Source organism: Podarcis cretensis (genome assembly GCF_951804945.1).
Source record: "Podarcis cretensis genome assembly, chromosome: 6".
Classification (NCBI taxonomy): Eukaryota; Metazoa; Chordata; class Lepidosauria; order Squamata; family Lacertidae; genus Podarcis; species Podarcis cretensis.
This window is the reverse complement of record NC_137175.1, coordinates 9,646,988-9,663,438: the sequence shown is the minus strand read 5'-3', so window position 1 is coordinate 9,663,438 and position 16,451 is coordinate 9,646,988. Positions and strand designations below refer to the sequence as shown.

Below are 16,451 nucleotides of genomic sequence, written 5' to 3'. Positions count from 1 at the left end.
TTGGGAGGCCAGACTCGAGTCCTGCTGCTCCTCTCGAGTAGGCCCGTTGGAAGCCAAGGGACATGCGGCGTTCGGGAGCCGAAGCTTCTTGCCCCGTCAGCTTCGGCGGGCCTGTCACTTAAGCATGAGGGGCTCAATCCATGCCTACTCGGAAGTAAACGCCGCTGAATCCTGCGGGGCTTGCTCCTAGGTAAAGGGGCTCCTTGGGGAGATGCTGGGCGCAGCAGCAGCAGCATCTCTTCCAAGGACAAGATCCCCTTGGATCCAGAGCATCCCGCTCCACATTGGGCAACACAAAATATTTTTAAAAAATAAAATAAATACCGCATAAAGCGGTATAGAAATCACATCAAATCATAAATTATCCTCCGCGTTTCCGAGAAGGATGTACAATACACTGAAAAATTAAAAAACAACAACAACCCATGAATGCCGTTGCGTCCAATTGCAAAGGCAGGTTTCGCTTCCTTCTGCACAATTATTTGCACATCTGTTCAGAAAATAGGATTAAACTCCCGGGATTGTAAACCCTAATTTGCAAAAGTCCGGCTACACATACACTTTTTTTTTGGAATCACATATTGCACCCTCCTCTGAACCATAACACATTTAAATATGACTTTTGTTTTGCTTAATTGCTTTGAGTATTAAAAAAAAAAATCGTTTCGTTTTGCTAGTTTGGGCTGGCCCTGAATCTCTAGGATAAAAGCCAAGAACACTTCAAACTCATTAAGAGAGTTTTGAAATATTAAGCGGTATACAGCATAAATGCTTCTAAATAAATATATGCATTACCATTTATATTTACATAATTGTTACTTTTAAATGTTAAACTTCTGGAAGAGGCAACTGTTCCACAATGGGGAAATGTTCCTTAAGCTAAATTCTTTTCTCTTAAGTACCTATCTCCAAAAGAAATCACCTTTCCTCTTAGGTTTTCCTAGCCTAACTTTACAGTCGTTGCAAAAATAAAAGAACAATTTCCTCTCAGGACTTCCATGCATTATAGAATATATTGCTGACATAATGCTGTCAGCTGCATCAAATTCTTTTGCTGGCTAGCTCACTGGGCTGTTTTGAAGATTTTTTTATTTTATGGATTTTTGCGGCTTCTGCAAGTACATGGATAGCTCCGCTGTTTCTTGGTGAGTCACCATTTGGTCCTATCCATACTTTCCCACCAAAGTTTGCTATAGCGATGGCTGGGTGGAAAGGTAAGTTCTAGCTTGCTGCAGTATCGCAAGACCTAATACCTGACAATTTGCAGGTGAATTGCCACTATTAAAATGTATTTGCGATAATTTCAGCTGCTAGTGTCCTGATGCATTCAGACTGTGATGGCTACCGGACAGGGCAGGAAATTTGCCGCCCAGTGCTTTACTGAGTGATAAATGTACAGTGGTACCTTGGGTTACATATGCTTCAGGCTACAGACTCTGCTAACCCAGAAATAGTACCTCAGGTTAAGAACTTTGCTTCAGGATGAAAAGAGAAATCATGCTCTGACGGCATGGCGGCAGCAGGAGGCCCCATTAGCTAAAGTGGTGCTTCAGGTTAAGAACAGTTTCAGGTTAAGTACAGACCTCCGGAACGATTTAAGTACTTAACCTGAGGTACTATTTCTGGGTTAGCGGAGTCTGTAACCTGAAGCGTATGTAACCCGAGGTACTACTGTATGTGAAACAGCCCTGCTGCCTGTTTTAATCCTACATTCCCCTTCTACCAAATAAGAGGTAGCCAATTCCTGTAAGTCAGCTGTCTTTCATCGCTCTTTTATGCAAGAAAACAAAATGTTTGAAATCTGTCACAGAAGAACATATGTATCTTACAGGAGTGGCAGCTTGGCCCCGCGACCATGGGTGCCATGCGGGGTGCATGGCCCTGGCACCAAAATTTGTGAGTGCTCAGGCACCCAGGGAGTTGGTACCTATGGCATGGGTAGGCAAACTAAGGCCCGGGGGGGGGATCACCTTCTCAATCCAGCCTGCGGTCTGGGAATCAAGAGTAGAATGTGTCCTTTTATTTAAAATGCGCCTCTGGGTTATTTGTGGGGCCTGCCTAGTGTTTTTACATGAGTAGAATGTGTGCTTTTATTTAAAATGCATCTCTGGGATATTTGTGGGGCCTAGGAATTCGTTCATTTATTTTTTTTCAAAATATAATCTGGCTCCCCACAAGGTCTGAGGGACAGTGGACCGGCCCCCTGCTGAAAAAGTTTGCTAACCCCTGACCTATGGTATTTGACCATGCCGTTTTTTTCCAGCTACTCCCATCTCCTTTCCCCTCCCACTTATTTTCAATTTCCCCCTCTCAACACCCTATCAGCATTCTACATACTCTGCCTCTTTGCACAGCTGTTGTTCTGGCTACATAAATGAGGGTGCTCAGATTTGGAGTAAAAATACAGGACGAATCGTTTGAAGTATTTAGCCTCCTTTATCACTGCGGCAGTTCTGAGCAGACTTTAAGGTCTCTTGAAACCACTGAATTCTTTTAGCTTGCATTCTGTAATCAAAGATCCATATCATATGCCAATGTGTCCCAACTTTGCTCTAAAAACTGTCATTATTATTGGCAGGCAGTGGTGCACCTCCTCCACTTCCCAGCCCAATTTAACCATGTGCTGAGATATTCAGAGCAATATTCCATAGGGTTTGTCTTACGCTGTGCTGGAATACTGGAATCTAGATTTTTGTGTGCCAAGATTTGACTCACCAAAGTAAACTCCCCATTTTCACACACACACACACACACACACACACACACACACACACACCGGTAATACAGGAAGGACACCGCTTTAGCTTCTGCACTGAACATGTACATTCAAGGGACAGGATGAGTGGTGTAATCCCATTCCCTTCAACATAAATTCAGCCTAAACTTGGAGCTCTGCATACAGCTCATGTGTGTACCAAATTTCAGTTATTGTTAATGTACAAGTACAATGGTCATGGGGGGGGGGGTACATTTCACACACCCTCTTTCAATAATAGGTTTACAAATGCCAGCCATCCCCCAGGTGAGGCTTTCCTAGTACAGTATCAGTTTTGTGAGTTACAGGTAGGTAGCCGTGTTGGTCTGCCGTAGTCAAAACAAACAAACAAACAAATTCCTTCCAGTAGCACCTTACGAGACCAACTAAGTTTGTTATTGGTATGAGCTTTCATGTGCGTATCTGAAGAAGTGTACATGCACACAAAAGCTTATACCAATAACAAAAGGTGCTACTGGAAGGAATTTATTATTATTTTGTTTTGTGAGTGTTTGAAGTACCTTGATCATTCTCAAATATACTTTATGGCTACAGTTTTGTAGAGTAACAATCTTTATCTTTCCAATAAAGAGCACTGGGGTTTGCATCCATTGCTGCATGAGTACAAGGGAAGACCTGGGTTCAGTGTAGTACTGAGAGGCATGACTGCTATACTGACATGCAGATGGAGCACTGAGCATCATGTCACAGGACTGGCCAACAGCCAACCAAATGACCATACTTTTTTGTTGTTGTTAGACTATTTGAGTGACGTATTCCTCGTTTTACTAAGTGATCTCTGGCTGAAGAGCTCATCTAGTGGTTGCAAAGTCAGCTACCCATTCCTCTTGCATCTTCTCAAAATAGAGATACCCTGTTTTGGAATCAACCATCCAAAGAAACTGAAGCATTAGAGTAGTGTATTTGGATTAATGTGGCAGATTCTGCCATCAGTTCCTATGAAAATTTTGAGACAACGGCTTTCTTTACATGTTTATTTGACTTACAGTAACAAAACCTATGAAGTTCCACATTTAATGTACAGTGATATATTCTGAAATATAAAATACAATTTACAGAAACCCCTTTCAAATAAACCTAAACAAACACTTGATTTTGCATACTTTCATATATATCTAAGTTAGAAACATTTTGAATAGAAAAATTACATCATAGTAGATATTTATGTTCTACACTACCTCTTTCTTTTTAATATTTCTGCAAAAGAGTTTTGCATACAGGTCATTGTTTAAATCAGTTTGTCCTTGATGTTTAAAGTGTAAGATGTACCAATATAAAGTGTAAATCTGTAGTGATTTATTTATAGGAGTAGTGCTACTTGAAATGCAGATCTGAAAATGCCAATGTTACGAATCTATTTTTACATTTGCAAAATGTTTATAAAAATATCAAAGTAACTGCTCAACTATAAGTGCATAAATTCAGTTAAACTGGTTGGATTTCCCCCCATGCATTCTTTTGAATTATGATCTTGAAAGATACAGGAAAAGTAATAGTATACTGCATTATTTCACAGTGAAAAGCTCTCCTCTTTAAAGCAGATTTGTTAGTATCAGTTTTACTACTCCATTTTTTACACAAATATTTATTTCCAATGTTATCAAGATAGCCATGAGTGTGGCAAGAACAGAACTGAGGATGTATTCTAGACTAATTTAAGCACTTTTAAGCTCCACATATTTCAATGGGGCAATTATTACATACTTAAATGTCTCCCATTGTTATTAGTAAGACCCAAAGGTACTTAACACAGCTTGTTCAAATATTTTCCTTTAAACACTGGAAAAGTCAAACTGCTTAAATTATCCATATTTATTCTGCACAAAGGATTAGATCTGCAAACTACTCTCTTTTCAATCAGTCATTTGAACCATTTATAAAATGTTTTCCAATAAGTATGTTTTAAAAGTTTAGTTGCTTTGTATAGAGGTGTCATTAATTTTTAATCAATTACACTTTTTGTACAAATTCAACATTAAAAACCTTAAACTAAACAGGAAATATGGTTACTTACTCAGGCATTTTTTTGTCTTAGTTGAAATCTAACTCAAAATGCCCATGTAAAAAGGAAGATAATGAACCTAGAAGCTTAATGTTTATTATTCAAATACTCTGCCAGCTGCTAGAAATACTGCTCCCCAGCAATCTTTCTTTAAATACACAAAATCCTGCCCTAATTAGCTCAGGACAGAAATGTTGGGCTCTCCTGAATGTAGGAACTACTGTACTGAAACACCAAAATACTATATATTTAAGATGTAATGGTATGGCTTCTAAGATATTGTTTAAATTTTCATAAAATTACATTTCAAGTTAGTGGAAAACATAACTTTACATCCATAAAAAGCAATGTGCTCATTGAAGAGAGTTCCCATTTTTACTTCTGTAAATGGAAATTTAAAGACAAAGTAAGTAGGAAAAAAGCAACATTTTAGAACTGTAATGCTATAGGCATTAGTTTTTCTGTGTGGATGGAATATTGGATCCCCTGGTCCCAGACCCCTGGTCTAGCAGGCAGTGCAATGGTCCAAGGCTAGGGGGAAACAGTACTCAGGCACTGTGCCCATGCGGGAAAGGATTGTGCCTTACATATCTTATAGAGGGAGGAGGCGAACAAAATGTAGCAAGTCCAGCATGTACCTGCTTAATATATGAATATATGCATTTACAATCCAAAATCTCATTTGTGAAACAGGTTTTACCAAACTATGCCTAACGATCAGAATATACAATATGTACAAGTAATAAAGAGTCATGTTTTTCTTCCTCATGTGGCTCATTATTGAAGAATAATTATGTTTCTATGTCTGCTTAGCGGAAGAAGCTTCTGCATGTGATGCCCTTTGGCCACCAGTTTGTGTTTCTTGCTTAGAGTCCTTATCGCACTCCTTACTTTTACTCCGGTCCTTGCGATCTCTTGCTCTGTCTTTGTCACGGTCTCTATCTCTTTCTCTATCCCTTTCTCTGTCTCTACTTCGAGCTCGTTCTCTGTCCCTGAATCTGTCATAATCACGGTCTCTGCTTCTTGATCTGTCTCGTCTTCGGTAAGTATCTCCATCTCTGGTTCTGGCTCTCTCTCTGGTTCTTTCCCAGTCTTTCCCCCGTTCTGAATCTCTATCCCTGTCTTTGTTATAGTTTCTCTCTCTGTTTTTATCCCAGTCTTTTTCTTTATGTCTCTCCCATTCCCTTTCTCTCCCCCTATTCCAGTTTCTGCCACGGTCCCTTTCCCAAGCCCAGTTGTGGTCACGATCTCGTCGTCTATCATCCGTTACTCTATTTGATCGATTATCTGACTGATCAGACTGCTCTAGTATTTTTTCCTTATTACCTCCCTCAAATCTCTCTCTTTGTCTCCCTTCAAAAGTCTGAGCTCTATAGTCATTACTTCGGCCATCTCGAAAATCAGATGCTGACCATTGTGCTTCTGTCTCAGAACCCTGCCCTGAAGTATTAGGATGAGAGGCAGGTGGTCCAGTTTCATCCCACATCTCTTTCCTGTGCTGAGGTGGATGACTTGGAAGATCCAAGAGTGGTCTGGGGCTTGGTTTCATACCTTGCTGAGATTGTCCTGGAAAGTTATGTCTATTTGGGGGAGGTTCATTTTTTTCTGGAAATGGACCAGGTGCAGGTCCCCTTGGTCCTCCAAACTGATGTGGTGCTGGACCTCTCTGATTTGGAAACCTGGGTGGTGGGCTCCCTCTCCGTTCTTCAAACGGTGGTGGTAGAAGTCCTCTTGGTCCTGGCATGTGACTTGGAGCAGGTCCTCTTTGTCCTTCAAACTGATTTGGGGGAGGACCTCTTGAACCACCAAAATGGTTAGGTGATGGACCTCTTGGCCCTCCAAACTGAGGTGACGGGCCTCCTCTTTGACCTTTAAATTGATTTGGTGGAGGCCTTCTTGGGTTCCCGAAAGGAAAGGGTGAAGGTCCTCTATTTCCCATAAACTGCGGAGGCTCAGGTCCTTCAAATTGTCCAGGACCACCACTCATCTCATGATATTGGGGATCTGCATATTGGGAATCCCTGTGTTCCATGTGAGGTTCCCTATGCTCTTCTAATTGAGAAGGTGCAATTTCTCTTGGCCCATCAGGAAATGATTGTGAAGGGCCCCTATTATCACCAAAATGTGGTGGTGGTGGTCCATGTTGTGCAGAAAATAAGGAAGGGATAGGTGCTCTTGGGGCTCCAAACCTGTTGGGTGGAGGCCCTCTTTGTCCATCATTATTTGGTAGAGGATTATGCCCTTCAGTAAATTGTTGTGGTAGACCCCTCTGTCCATGTAAATCTGGAGCACCACTCATTAATGGAGGACCGCTTTTGTGTCCAAGAGAAGAAAATGGGGGCCCACCTCTTTCTTCATCATTTTTAATTGTGGGTGACTCCATTTGTTCATAAAAGTGGCAAGGCTGTGGATTTCTTTGGTCTTCATAATGTGATGGACCTCTTTCTGTTTCAAAATGACGAGGAGCTTTCTCCTGAGATGGGAACACTGGGCTTGGGAAAGAATCCCTTGCTACCCCAGGAACATTTTTCTCCTGAGATTCATTTGACCAAGCTACAGACTGAACACTGTTAGGTGAAGAGAAAGTAGGGAGGAAACATGGATTGACAGGGGTGGGTAGCAGTACTTTACGAACAGGTGCAGTTGTAAATGTTTCAATAGAAGCTGGTTTATTTACAGTTTCTTGGTGAACCTGTGGGGCATTTTCAGGGTTGATAGTGGGCACATCTTGTTCAGACATAACAGAACCTTTTTCACTAGTAACCCATGTATCTTTATGACTAGGATGAGGGACAGAAATCAATGTTTTATCTGCTTTGTCAAGTGCAGTTTGCAATGGACCTGCATAGCTGGGTGGAGGAATTTGTACTGTAGGCGATTCTATAACATGCTGCTTTACATTAGAGTCAGCACTTTCATTACACTCTGTTAGAATCCTTCTAGCTTGTCTGGGATCTCTACTTTGTCTAGGATCACTTCCCTGATTTAACAATTGAGTTTGACTTGTGGATGTAGGCAATTCAGATTTTTCAGTAGTTTGTTTTTCATGTTGGAATAGCTCATTTTTTGCTAGAGATGATTTTGGAGGTGGTGACATCAAAGCATCAGAAACTGAAAAATGAGCCATTGATACACCAACAGCTGCTCGTTGTTGCCTGAGGGCTTCTTCTTGTTCTTCCAGCTGTCTTTTCTGTTCTTCTATTTGTTTGTTTAATTCTTCTAACATTTTCTGTTGCTCTACCAAAGATGGTGGAGCAGATACATCGGGCACAAATGAAGATGATGCTGTCAAGGAGTGGCTTTTAGATTCCAAAAACATTTTATTAGGCAAATCATCAACAGTAACCTTTGCCTCTTCTAAGATAGTTTCATCTTCTGGATCATAGGCTTCATCTTCTTGCTCTGAAGTTTCACATCTTTTTTCAAGACCACTTTCACAACTTTGCATTTCAAAAGCTTTCTGTGGAGCATACTCTTCCTCAGGATCATAAGGCCTGTCATCTTCCTCCTCTTCTATAGCTTTGTCTTTCGACATTTGTCCAAATTGCTGCACAATGGGATCAAGTATGGGAGCTGCTGGTAATCCTTCCTCACCAACAGTCTGCATTTCAGTCTGAGCACCATCAGAATCCTTGGAAACAGGATCAAAAGATTTCTTTTTCCCGAAAAGAGTTTGCAGGATGTGATCAAGTGGTGTGGCTGATTTTGAAGATGAGGAAGCAGTAGAAGATGCAGTAGCTGTGTTAATTCCCAACACAGAAGCACTTGATTGTGCAACAGTGGCTGAGCTTCCAGATTTAATTGATGACAATATTTTTAACGCAGAAGTTGGCTCTGGGGGTGGAGGTGGAGGAGATCCAGGGGGTGTTGTACTGACAATTGTTTCTCCAGTATAGAGAGAGAATTTTGCAGGTTTTTTCTCTTGCTGAGAAGCCATATTGCCTTTAGGGTACGCAGATACTTCAGTTTCTTCCTGCAACTGAATCCTGCTTTTCTTTTCTTCCATCTTTTCAGTTTCCACAGCTGCAGGTCGCTTAGTTTTCTGACAAATTACTAATCCAAGAATTAAGTTTGGACGTGCTGATTCAAGACCTGTAAGACAAAACAAGATTTCATGTAAGATTTTTTTTTTTTAAAAAAAGTAAGCTTGAAGTCAGTCATTGCTAAGATTTGTAACAAACAATGTGAAAAATGTTACAGAACACTATGCATACTCTACTTTATTAATGAATGTAATAATAATTAGCGGAAAACAGCACATTAAAGTAACTGTCAGACTGTAACTAAGTCAAAAACTGTATTTTCTTCTCAATATTACTGAGAAACCAATATATGCTTTTATGTAGTAAAACTGGTGATTGTCACTTGATGATAATGAAGATGTTCTTATAATCATCCTTAACTTTCTCCCAGACAGATACTCAAGGCTGCTTACAGATAAAATAGAAACAGCTAAAAATTTAGGGGAGGGGAAAACTATTTAATTCACAGCACCAGCCCTTTCCTTAAAAATCAGTACCAAAAGGCCTGTTGGAATAAGAATGGCTTCACCTGCTGGCCGAAGAACAGCAAGGAGGGAGCCAGTCAAACTTCTCAGCGTATGTTCATGATGCCTATGAGATTCCTCCATGGATCATGTCACTTATCTACAAAGCACAATCCTTGCAGTACAGTCCTATGCCTACCCACAACCAAGTCCCATTAAGTCCAATGGTACTTAACTCCCAGGTGAGCGTGCATTATTAATTTGTTTATCATCCATCCCACAAGGTCACATGTCAGGTTACAGCAATGTAATGCACAATATTAATATCAATTTAAAACAAATACAATCAAAATAATAGGGTGGGAACCAAAAATATATATCTCAGGTGTCAAAGGCCAGGGTAAAGAGGTGTGTCTTCATCATGCACCAGAAACTATGTTTTTAAAAGGTGCTGAATGCATCTCTGTGGAGAAGGAATTATATAATTTAGCAGCTGCCGCATAGTGCCCTCTCCCAGGCCATCACCAGCCAGGGTGGCAGAACTATCAAGAGGGCCCTCTCTGCTGATCTTATCACCCAAGAGGATCTGTAGGAAATAAGGTGTTTTAGACACTGGGACTTGTGGTTTAGGGCTTTAAACACTAGCATGAGCACCCTGGATTAGGGTTCTAAATGGAATCCCAGTAATTTGGCTGCTGTATTTTTTAAGCAATTAACCTTTCAGAGACTGATTAGATCCTTAATAAAGAGTGGCTCTTATTATTATTAGTTACTTGTGGAATCCTCAAATTTAGGATTCCACAAGTAACTATATAAATTATCAGAGGGTAATAGAAAATTGTGCATTTTTATGATTTCCAAATAATTAACAAATCAACAGTCAAATGAGTATGGTGTTGTTGTTGTTGTTTTATTATTATTATTATTATTATTATTATTATTATTATTACGACCATCACTACCACCAGTTTTGCCAGTCCTGCTTTCAGCAGACATACAAACATCTGATCTTTCTGTAAGTCATAATGATGGTTAACAAAGCACTGCATAATGACTGGGGGAAATACAGAATTAGTCAAAGGAGAAATGGAACAGAGGTAATTATGAAATAGACTGCTGAGAGAGAGATCCAGCAATTTCCAGTTTAGTTAAATGTTTCAATGGAGATATAACCTTACAAGGTTAGTATCACTAGGTCAACAAATAGAATTATACATACACTGAGGCTTTTACCATTCATACTATTATATATGGAAAATGAGTAACAATAAAGCCCCTGGAAACCACTGTTGTTGTTTCATAAGGTTGCGCTTAAGTTTTTCATTACTATACATACAACAGAGACTCCACCCTAAGAACTGGACAGTCATGTAGATGAGTCTGATAATGCATTGCTTTTTCTTTCCTCAACTCCAATTTTACTGTCCATTCTGCCCACTTGTGCAAATGTTCAGGAATATAGTTAAGAGTATATGAATATTATAGACTTAAGAATAGTTAAATGCCATGATAGTTCACACCCTAATAGGTTACAGTAAAACAGATCAAATATTAAGTAGCCTATTTCAATTTATTAGAAGAGTGCTAAGTAATGAGGATGAAGGATCTCATCTTCTGAGAATAATTTTATTTCCGATTTGCATTAAATGTATTATCATTTGGAGGAAGATAAGGGCAAGTACAATATTCAACTGATGCATTATTTCCAAATTTGTAGTCTTTTTATATCTTAGTTCTGCATTATATTCAATACTTTCATCTAGCAATCCCAGTGACTTAGCCCATCAGATGCCTCCCACAATCACTAAAGTAATAATTACTGGAGTGGCTACTACTCTACATTTTGACAGTCAATGCATTATTTTGATTTTCTCGTTTTAGTTGGTTGTGTTCAATTCTCTTTTGTGTGTGATCTTTAAGTAAAGCTGAAGTACTAATCATTTCCATTACTATTACTTTTTAAGATTTTGATCTTAACACTGATCATGTTTATTAACTTAAGTTGCCCTAAATATATTTAATAGGAAAAAACTTCACTTTGTTTCTCTTAAAATGAAGGAAGTTGGCATTTCAGTTGAAAAGTATAAATTGTTTGGCTGTTTAAAATGTAGCATGTGCTCAGAAAGTCTGCTGAATGAGGATAAAAACCAACGACTTAACAAATGTATTGCATGAAATAGGAAAGTACTTTTAGAAGACAAAATGTTTTAGAGCAGCAAAGAATAAATGTAGAATGACCATTACTAATAACTCCACATTAAAAAAAACATGGTTGTGAAAAATGTTTACTCTGACTTTTAAAAAAATTAGTTTGTAATTCCGAAGGAAGCTGTCATTTGCATCCCCTTAACTGTTCTGATTAATTTATCTTCCAGTCCTTTACACCATTATCTGGGAGTAATTCCCATTGAACTCACTGGGCACACTTCTGAGTGACCATGCAGAGAATTGTGCCTAATCTTTCATGGACAATTTGATCAGCTTTTGCCTATTAATCTTACAAAGATCTCTGGTACTCCACATAAACTTTGGTGTTCTCAGAACAATCCACCTACACTTCTGCCAAGCCGTGTTTTCTCCTTCCATCATTTTTTTGACACACTGAGCTGTTCTACTGTAATGCTGGCATTCAAAAGTGTTGTGTAGTGTTGAGCTAGGCTTACTGGGTTCAAACTATATATACTTATATTGCCCTCAAGGTGGCCAACCCAGTTTTAAAACCAATGGGGATGTAGGTGAGAAGTTACATGGAAATAAAAATGATTTTGCATTAGTTAACTACAATCTCTTGTGCACAGCTAAGAAGTATTAAATAACTGGTTATAAGTAACTAACCTAGTTAATTTAGAAAGGGTGGGCAGAAATGTTTTATAAACCAGCTTATAAATACAAACCCTATAAATTTTAAAACCACTACTTAAGAAAGCAGCTTCTGCGTGGCTGTTTAGCCTCTGTGGATAATGGAAACATGAAGCAAGCCAGATTACAAGCAATGACTATTGGGGATAATGTGACAAAGAGACTATACTCTTTGTGGAGGCATAATGAGCAACCATGTAAGCCTATTTATTTATTAAAGTTTATCAATGGCTCCTACATGCCTCAATGGCTCTATTCAACCTCCAGTCAGAGGCATTATGGCTCTAAATACCAGTTCCTGGGGATCTAAGATGGGCACAGTGCTGTTGTGCTCATGGTCTAGTTTGCAGGCATCTCACAGGTTGGCCCCATTGAGAACATGATGCTGGTCTAGATGGGCCAATGGCCTGATTCAGCAGGTTCATCTTAGGTTCTTATAAGAGCCTAGTTAAAAAAGAGCCTAGTTACAAAAGTGTATACCAACATTTATTTCCGGAGGAAGGTTAAAAATATTGATATTTTTTTTTTAAAAAAAGCTAGTCCTTTTAAAAAAAACCACTAGTATTTTTTACTCTACACTATATTCCTAGATTGATCTGAATATGAATCAGAGGAAAGAATGTAAACTATATTAAAAAATATGACCCCTAAGGGAAACTTATCAATTCCTGTCTAGTTGCTGCTGCCCATATTATGAATTCAGGTAAGTATATGGAGGCTTACTGTTTCTAAGAAATTAAGACATTCATGTCATCACTCCCATAAACTTTTAAAAAGCCCTGAACGCTTATTTCTTGACATAAAACCAAGAATTTTTATAAAGTAAGTTTTCATAAAAGATTTGTCACCACTGTAGGTGCAAACCAGTGCTGCTCATTAAGCAGCTGTAGGACTACTTCAGTGATCTTTTTTATAGCCTTCTTTACCTGAACCTCAATACAGTCATACCTCGGGTTACAGACACTTCAGGCTGTGTTTTCAGGTTGTGCACCGTGCCGAACCCAGAAGTACCAGAATGGGTTACTTCTGGGTTTCAACGCTTGCGCATGCGAAGCACTAAATCTCACTCTGCGAATGTGCAGAAGCGCTGAATCGCGACCCGCGTGTGCGCTGCAGGTTGCGAGCGTGCCTCCCGCACGAATCACGCTCACAACCCAAGCATCCACCGTAATGTCCCTTATTCATAACTGGAATTGGCAGCAGTACTAAGACTAGTTTACACAATTCCTCAATGTTAGTTGTGCTCAGCCTGACCAACAAGTGCCAGCTATCTAGTAAGCAATATGATTATTATAGTTGCTTTTGAGGAAAGCAGAAAATGAATTTCAGTAAAAAAAAAAAAAAAAAAGGCTGTGGAAGGGTGTGGTGCCCTGTAAATATTGCTCCTCTTTAGAGTCACCAATCATTTTGGGCCAGTGAGCAATGTGCATATTGGAAAAGTTGTGGGGGATACACACACACACACACGAGAGAGAGAGAATGAGGAGCTAAACATGCACAGGAACCTATTCTGTTGACTAGAATTGAATGCTTTCTTCAAGTCTTAATTCCAGAAGCAGGAAAGGCTCTTGTAGGCACATGTGCACCTGAGAGTCTCATGTTGATGATCCGGACTGCACGTAGTATTGTATTATAAACAATGCATCAAAGGTACAAGTGGTGCTTTTTCACTGCGAAGATCCTCCTTCCAATTACCAAGATACTCAATATTCTTCTTTTAATATTCTTCTAGCTTTGGGCTAGGGAATACCTATTGACTAAAATATTAAGCTTTTGCTGCAAGAAACACCAAGCTTCAATAGTGTATGGAGATGAGTTCTGCAGATATCCACTCCCGATTCCACCACTCAATGATTTCATTTGTATATTTGAGAACATGCTAACTTCCTTGCGGGGAAAGAGACACTGCCAGTGTTTGAAAATATGTAAGTCAAAATGGTCTGTGGAACAAAATAGAAAATCTTCATCAAGTTTCAGCATAAATGTCTGCAAGTGCTGAAAAGGTTTTTAGTGAATAGAACCTGATTCCAAGAAGGCATGCTTGTTGCAATTATGACAGCTGGCATGGGGCCATATACTTGAAGGATCCACCTAGGTTATCCCACCTCCCCTGCCCTGCATTAGTCAGTGTAGGAAAAGAAACAGTCAGATAAGATGACCAAGTGCTCTTTGGACATTCTACTGCTTAGCAGTGTCAGGTATGTGAATCACACACATTGGACTGATGATGGAGGAGGTGTGATAATTCATGTAGGTTGGAACAATATCACTGCAGATTTCCTTGCGGGGAGTAGGGGCTGGGACAGCCATTCTGATCCATTTCCCATATTTCCATTCCCCATTACTAATTGAGAAGAAAAAGCAGGTAGCAATGAAGCTTATTTCACCAAACACAGAATGATTTAACTAATTACAACTTTTAACTCCTAAAGTTTAGTGACATTAACAAGTTTCAGTTCCAGTACAAATTATGTTTTCTTTTTCTTTCTTGGTTTTGACATCAGCTGAAGTGACTTCTTGTAGAACAGAAGTCTGCCATGCAGCACAGTCATCTAATGGTCCAGGCACAGACGAGGAATTCGCATGATGTACTCCAGCTCTACTATTTATGATCACCACTAGGTATGTCACAACCATTTCACCTACAACCTCTGTAAACCAAACTTAGTCCTAGGTAAGTCCTATGAAATTGAAGAGGATTAACTTCTAAGTAGATATGTAGAGGATTATACTGTCAAGCATATTGTAGTCTCTATCTTAAACATATCAGAGCAAGCTCTACTGAATAACTGATACCAACTAATACCGAAATGCTTTAGGATATTTGTTTTGTTAAAATATTTTGTCCCAGCCTGGTAAAGTAACAGTCTGAAAGCCAGAATTGATCCTGTGATACAGAATGTATGTCTCAACTATGTGTGTGAATAACATTTTTAGCAGCCTAGCAGGTGGCACTATACAATAAGACATATTTTACTAACTAGACCGAGTCCAATACATGGTTACAGCCACTAAAACATCTGAATTGAAAGAGACAATGACCACTTTGCACAAAATACATTTTATTAAGATCATGTAATAAGAGCAGTAAATTTCATTAAAATATATGGATAGCAGATTTTATACCTCTCCCCGTACATGTCCGCGTATACTGAGAACTGAGACAACTTATCCGAAAAGGTTCTAATAGGCTTCATGTATATGACTCACCTCAAAACACACACAGAAAATTATGATTTGGACCGTGTCCTCTATTTTTTTTTTAAAAAAACCTGTTGGTAGAAGTATATGTATGCTGTCATCAAGGAGGATTATGATGGGGGTGCTTTCAAACAAATTGCACATGCTTTCTGAGTTGTCACAACCCTATTAGAAGACTTCTCTTCCCCTGAACATTTAACTAGGCCTTCAGAATCAAGAGCAACGTGGAATCTGAAAAAATTCTTCAGGCAGTCCATATTTTGAAATAGTGGTTGTTTTTTCAGATTCAAGTAGTTTGAAATAAGGTTCTTTGTTTATAGGATTTTAGAGTGTGCCCTATGTTAGTATGGTTTTCAGATGGCGCTCTAGGGATGCTTGGGTTTATCAAAAGCTTATGAGGAGTTCCTTAAATGACTGGTACGGTTTCAAGGAAGTTAGTTTGCCATAACCAAACCATGAAATGCACAGTTGTGGGGAAGTGTCAGATTTTTACAACTTCTAAGTTGTAATCTCAGTTCCAACAGGCTGACAGCTATGCCTAACAGGCCTGTAAACTGAGTATGTGCCCTAGACTTTTCCTGAGAATCCTCAGCAATATACACAAATGGAAAGGGGTTGAAGTTCAAGATTCAAAGTTACAAGAAATACTACTTTAGATACAAAAGGAGAAAACCTCAATTTTCTCTCCCCTACTCAGCTTGTTTGCCACAAACTAAAGAGACTGGATGAAAGTCTTTTTTTTCCAGTCAAAATGGAAATTTCTTGTGATTTATCCTGGAGCCGAAGAGAATTTCCTTACAAGCATATGTGCAGTATTGTGTGGTTATTTATTCAGAAGGACAACATACATAAATAGCAGGGTGATCTCTTAAGAGTGCAGAAGCTCAGGAATATAGTATTGAAATAAACCTTATTTCTAATCAGTTCTGACTAATTAGTATGCCGTATCTGTTTGATTAAAAACTGTTTTAGATAGAAAAACAGCATTCCCTCTAGAAATAAGACAGAGACTGTGGTTCTCTTCCCTGGGGCAATGAATCTATCAGTGTCAAGACAGCTGATGGACTAGTGTGTAACTACACCTTATTTATGTGTGTGTCTCTTTCAGCTATGAAAGCTTGAGTTCC

General features: G+C 39.2%; 1 protein-coding gene and 1 long non-coding RNA gene across 7 annotated transcripts in view; one reads left to right on the top strand and one right to left on the bottom strand.

Annotated features, from left to right (window-relative positions):
* Window positions 1–3,736: 3,736 nt before the first annotated feature.
* Window positions 3,737–16,451, bottom strand: part of DIDO1 (death inducer-obliterator 1) — a 68,094-nt gene continuing 55,379 nt past the window's right edge. For all 6 annotated transcript variants that reach the window (XM_079978770.1, XM_079978768.1, XM_079978767.1 and 3 more), the window contains one exon: window positions 3,737–8,870. In XM_079978770.1, the coding sequence (XP_079834896.1) occupies window positions 5,578–8,870 (3,293 nt within the window). In that variant the 3' untranslated portion in view covers window positions 3,737–5,577. The remainder of the gene's footprint in view (window positions 8,871–16,451) is intronic.
* LOC307218039 overlaps window positions 8,798–16,451 on the top strand; it is a 41,009-nt gene continuing 33,355 nt past the window's right edge. The window contains exons 1-2 of the long non-coding RNA XR_013839683.1: window positions 8,798–8,894; window positions 14,628–14,745. This is a non-coding gene — a long non-coding RNA (uncharacterized lncRNA). The remainder of the gene's footprint in view (window positions 8,895–14,627; window positions 14,746–16,451) is intronic.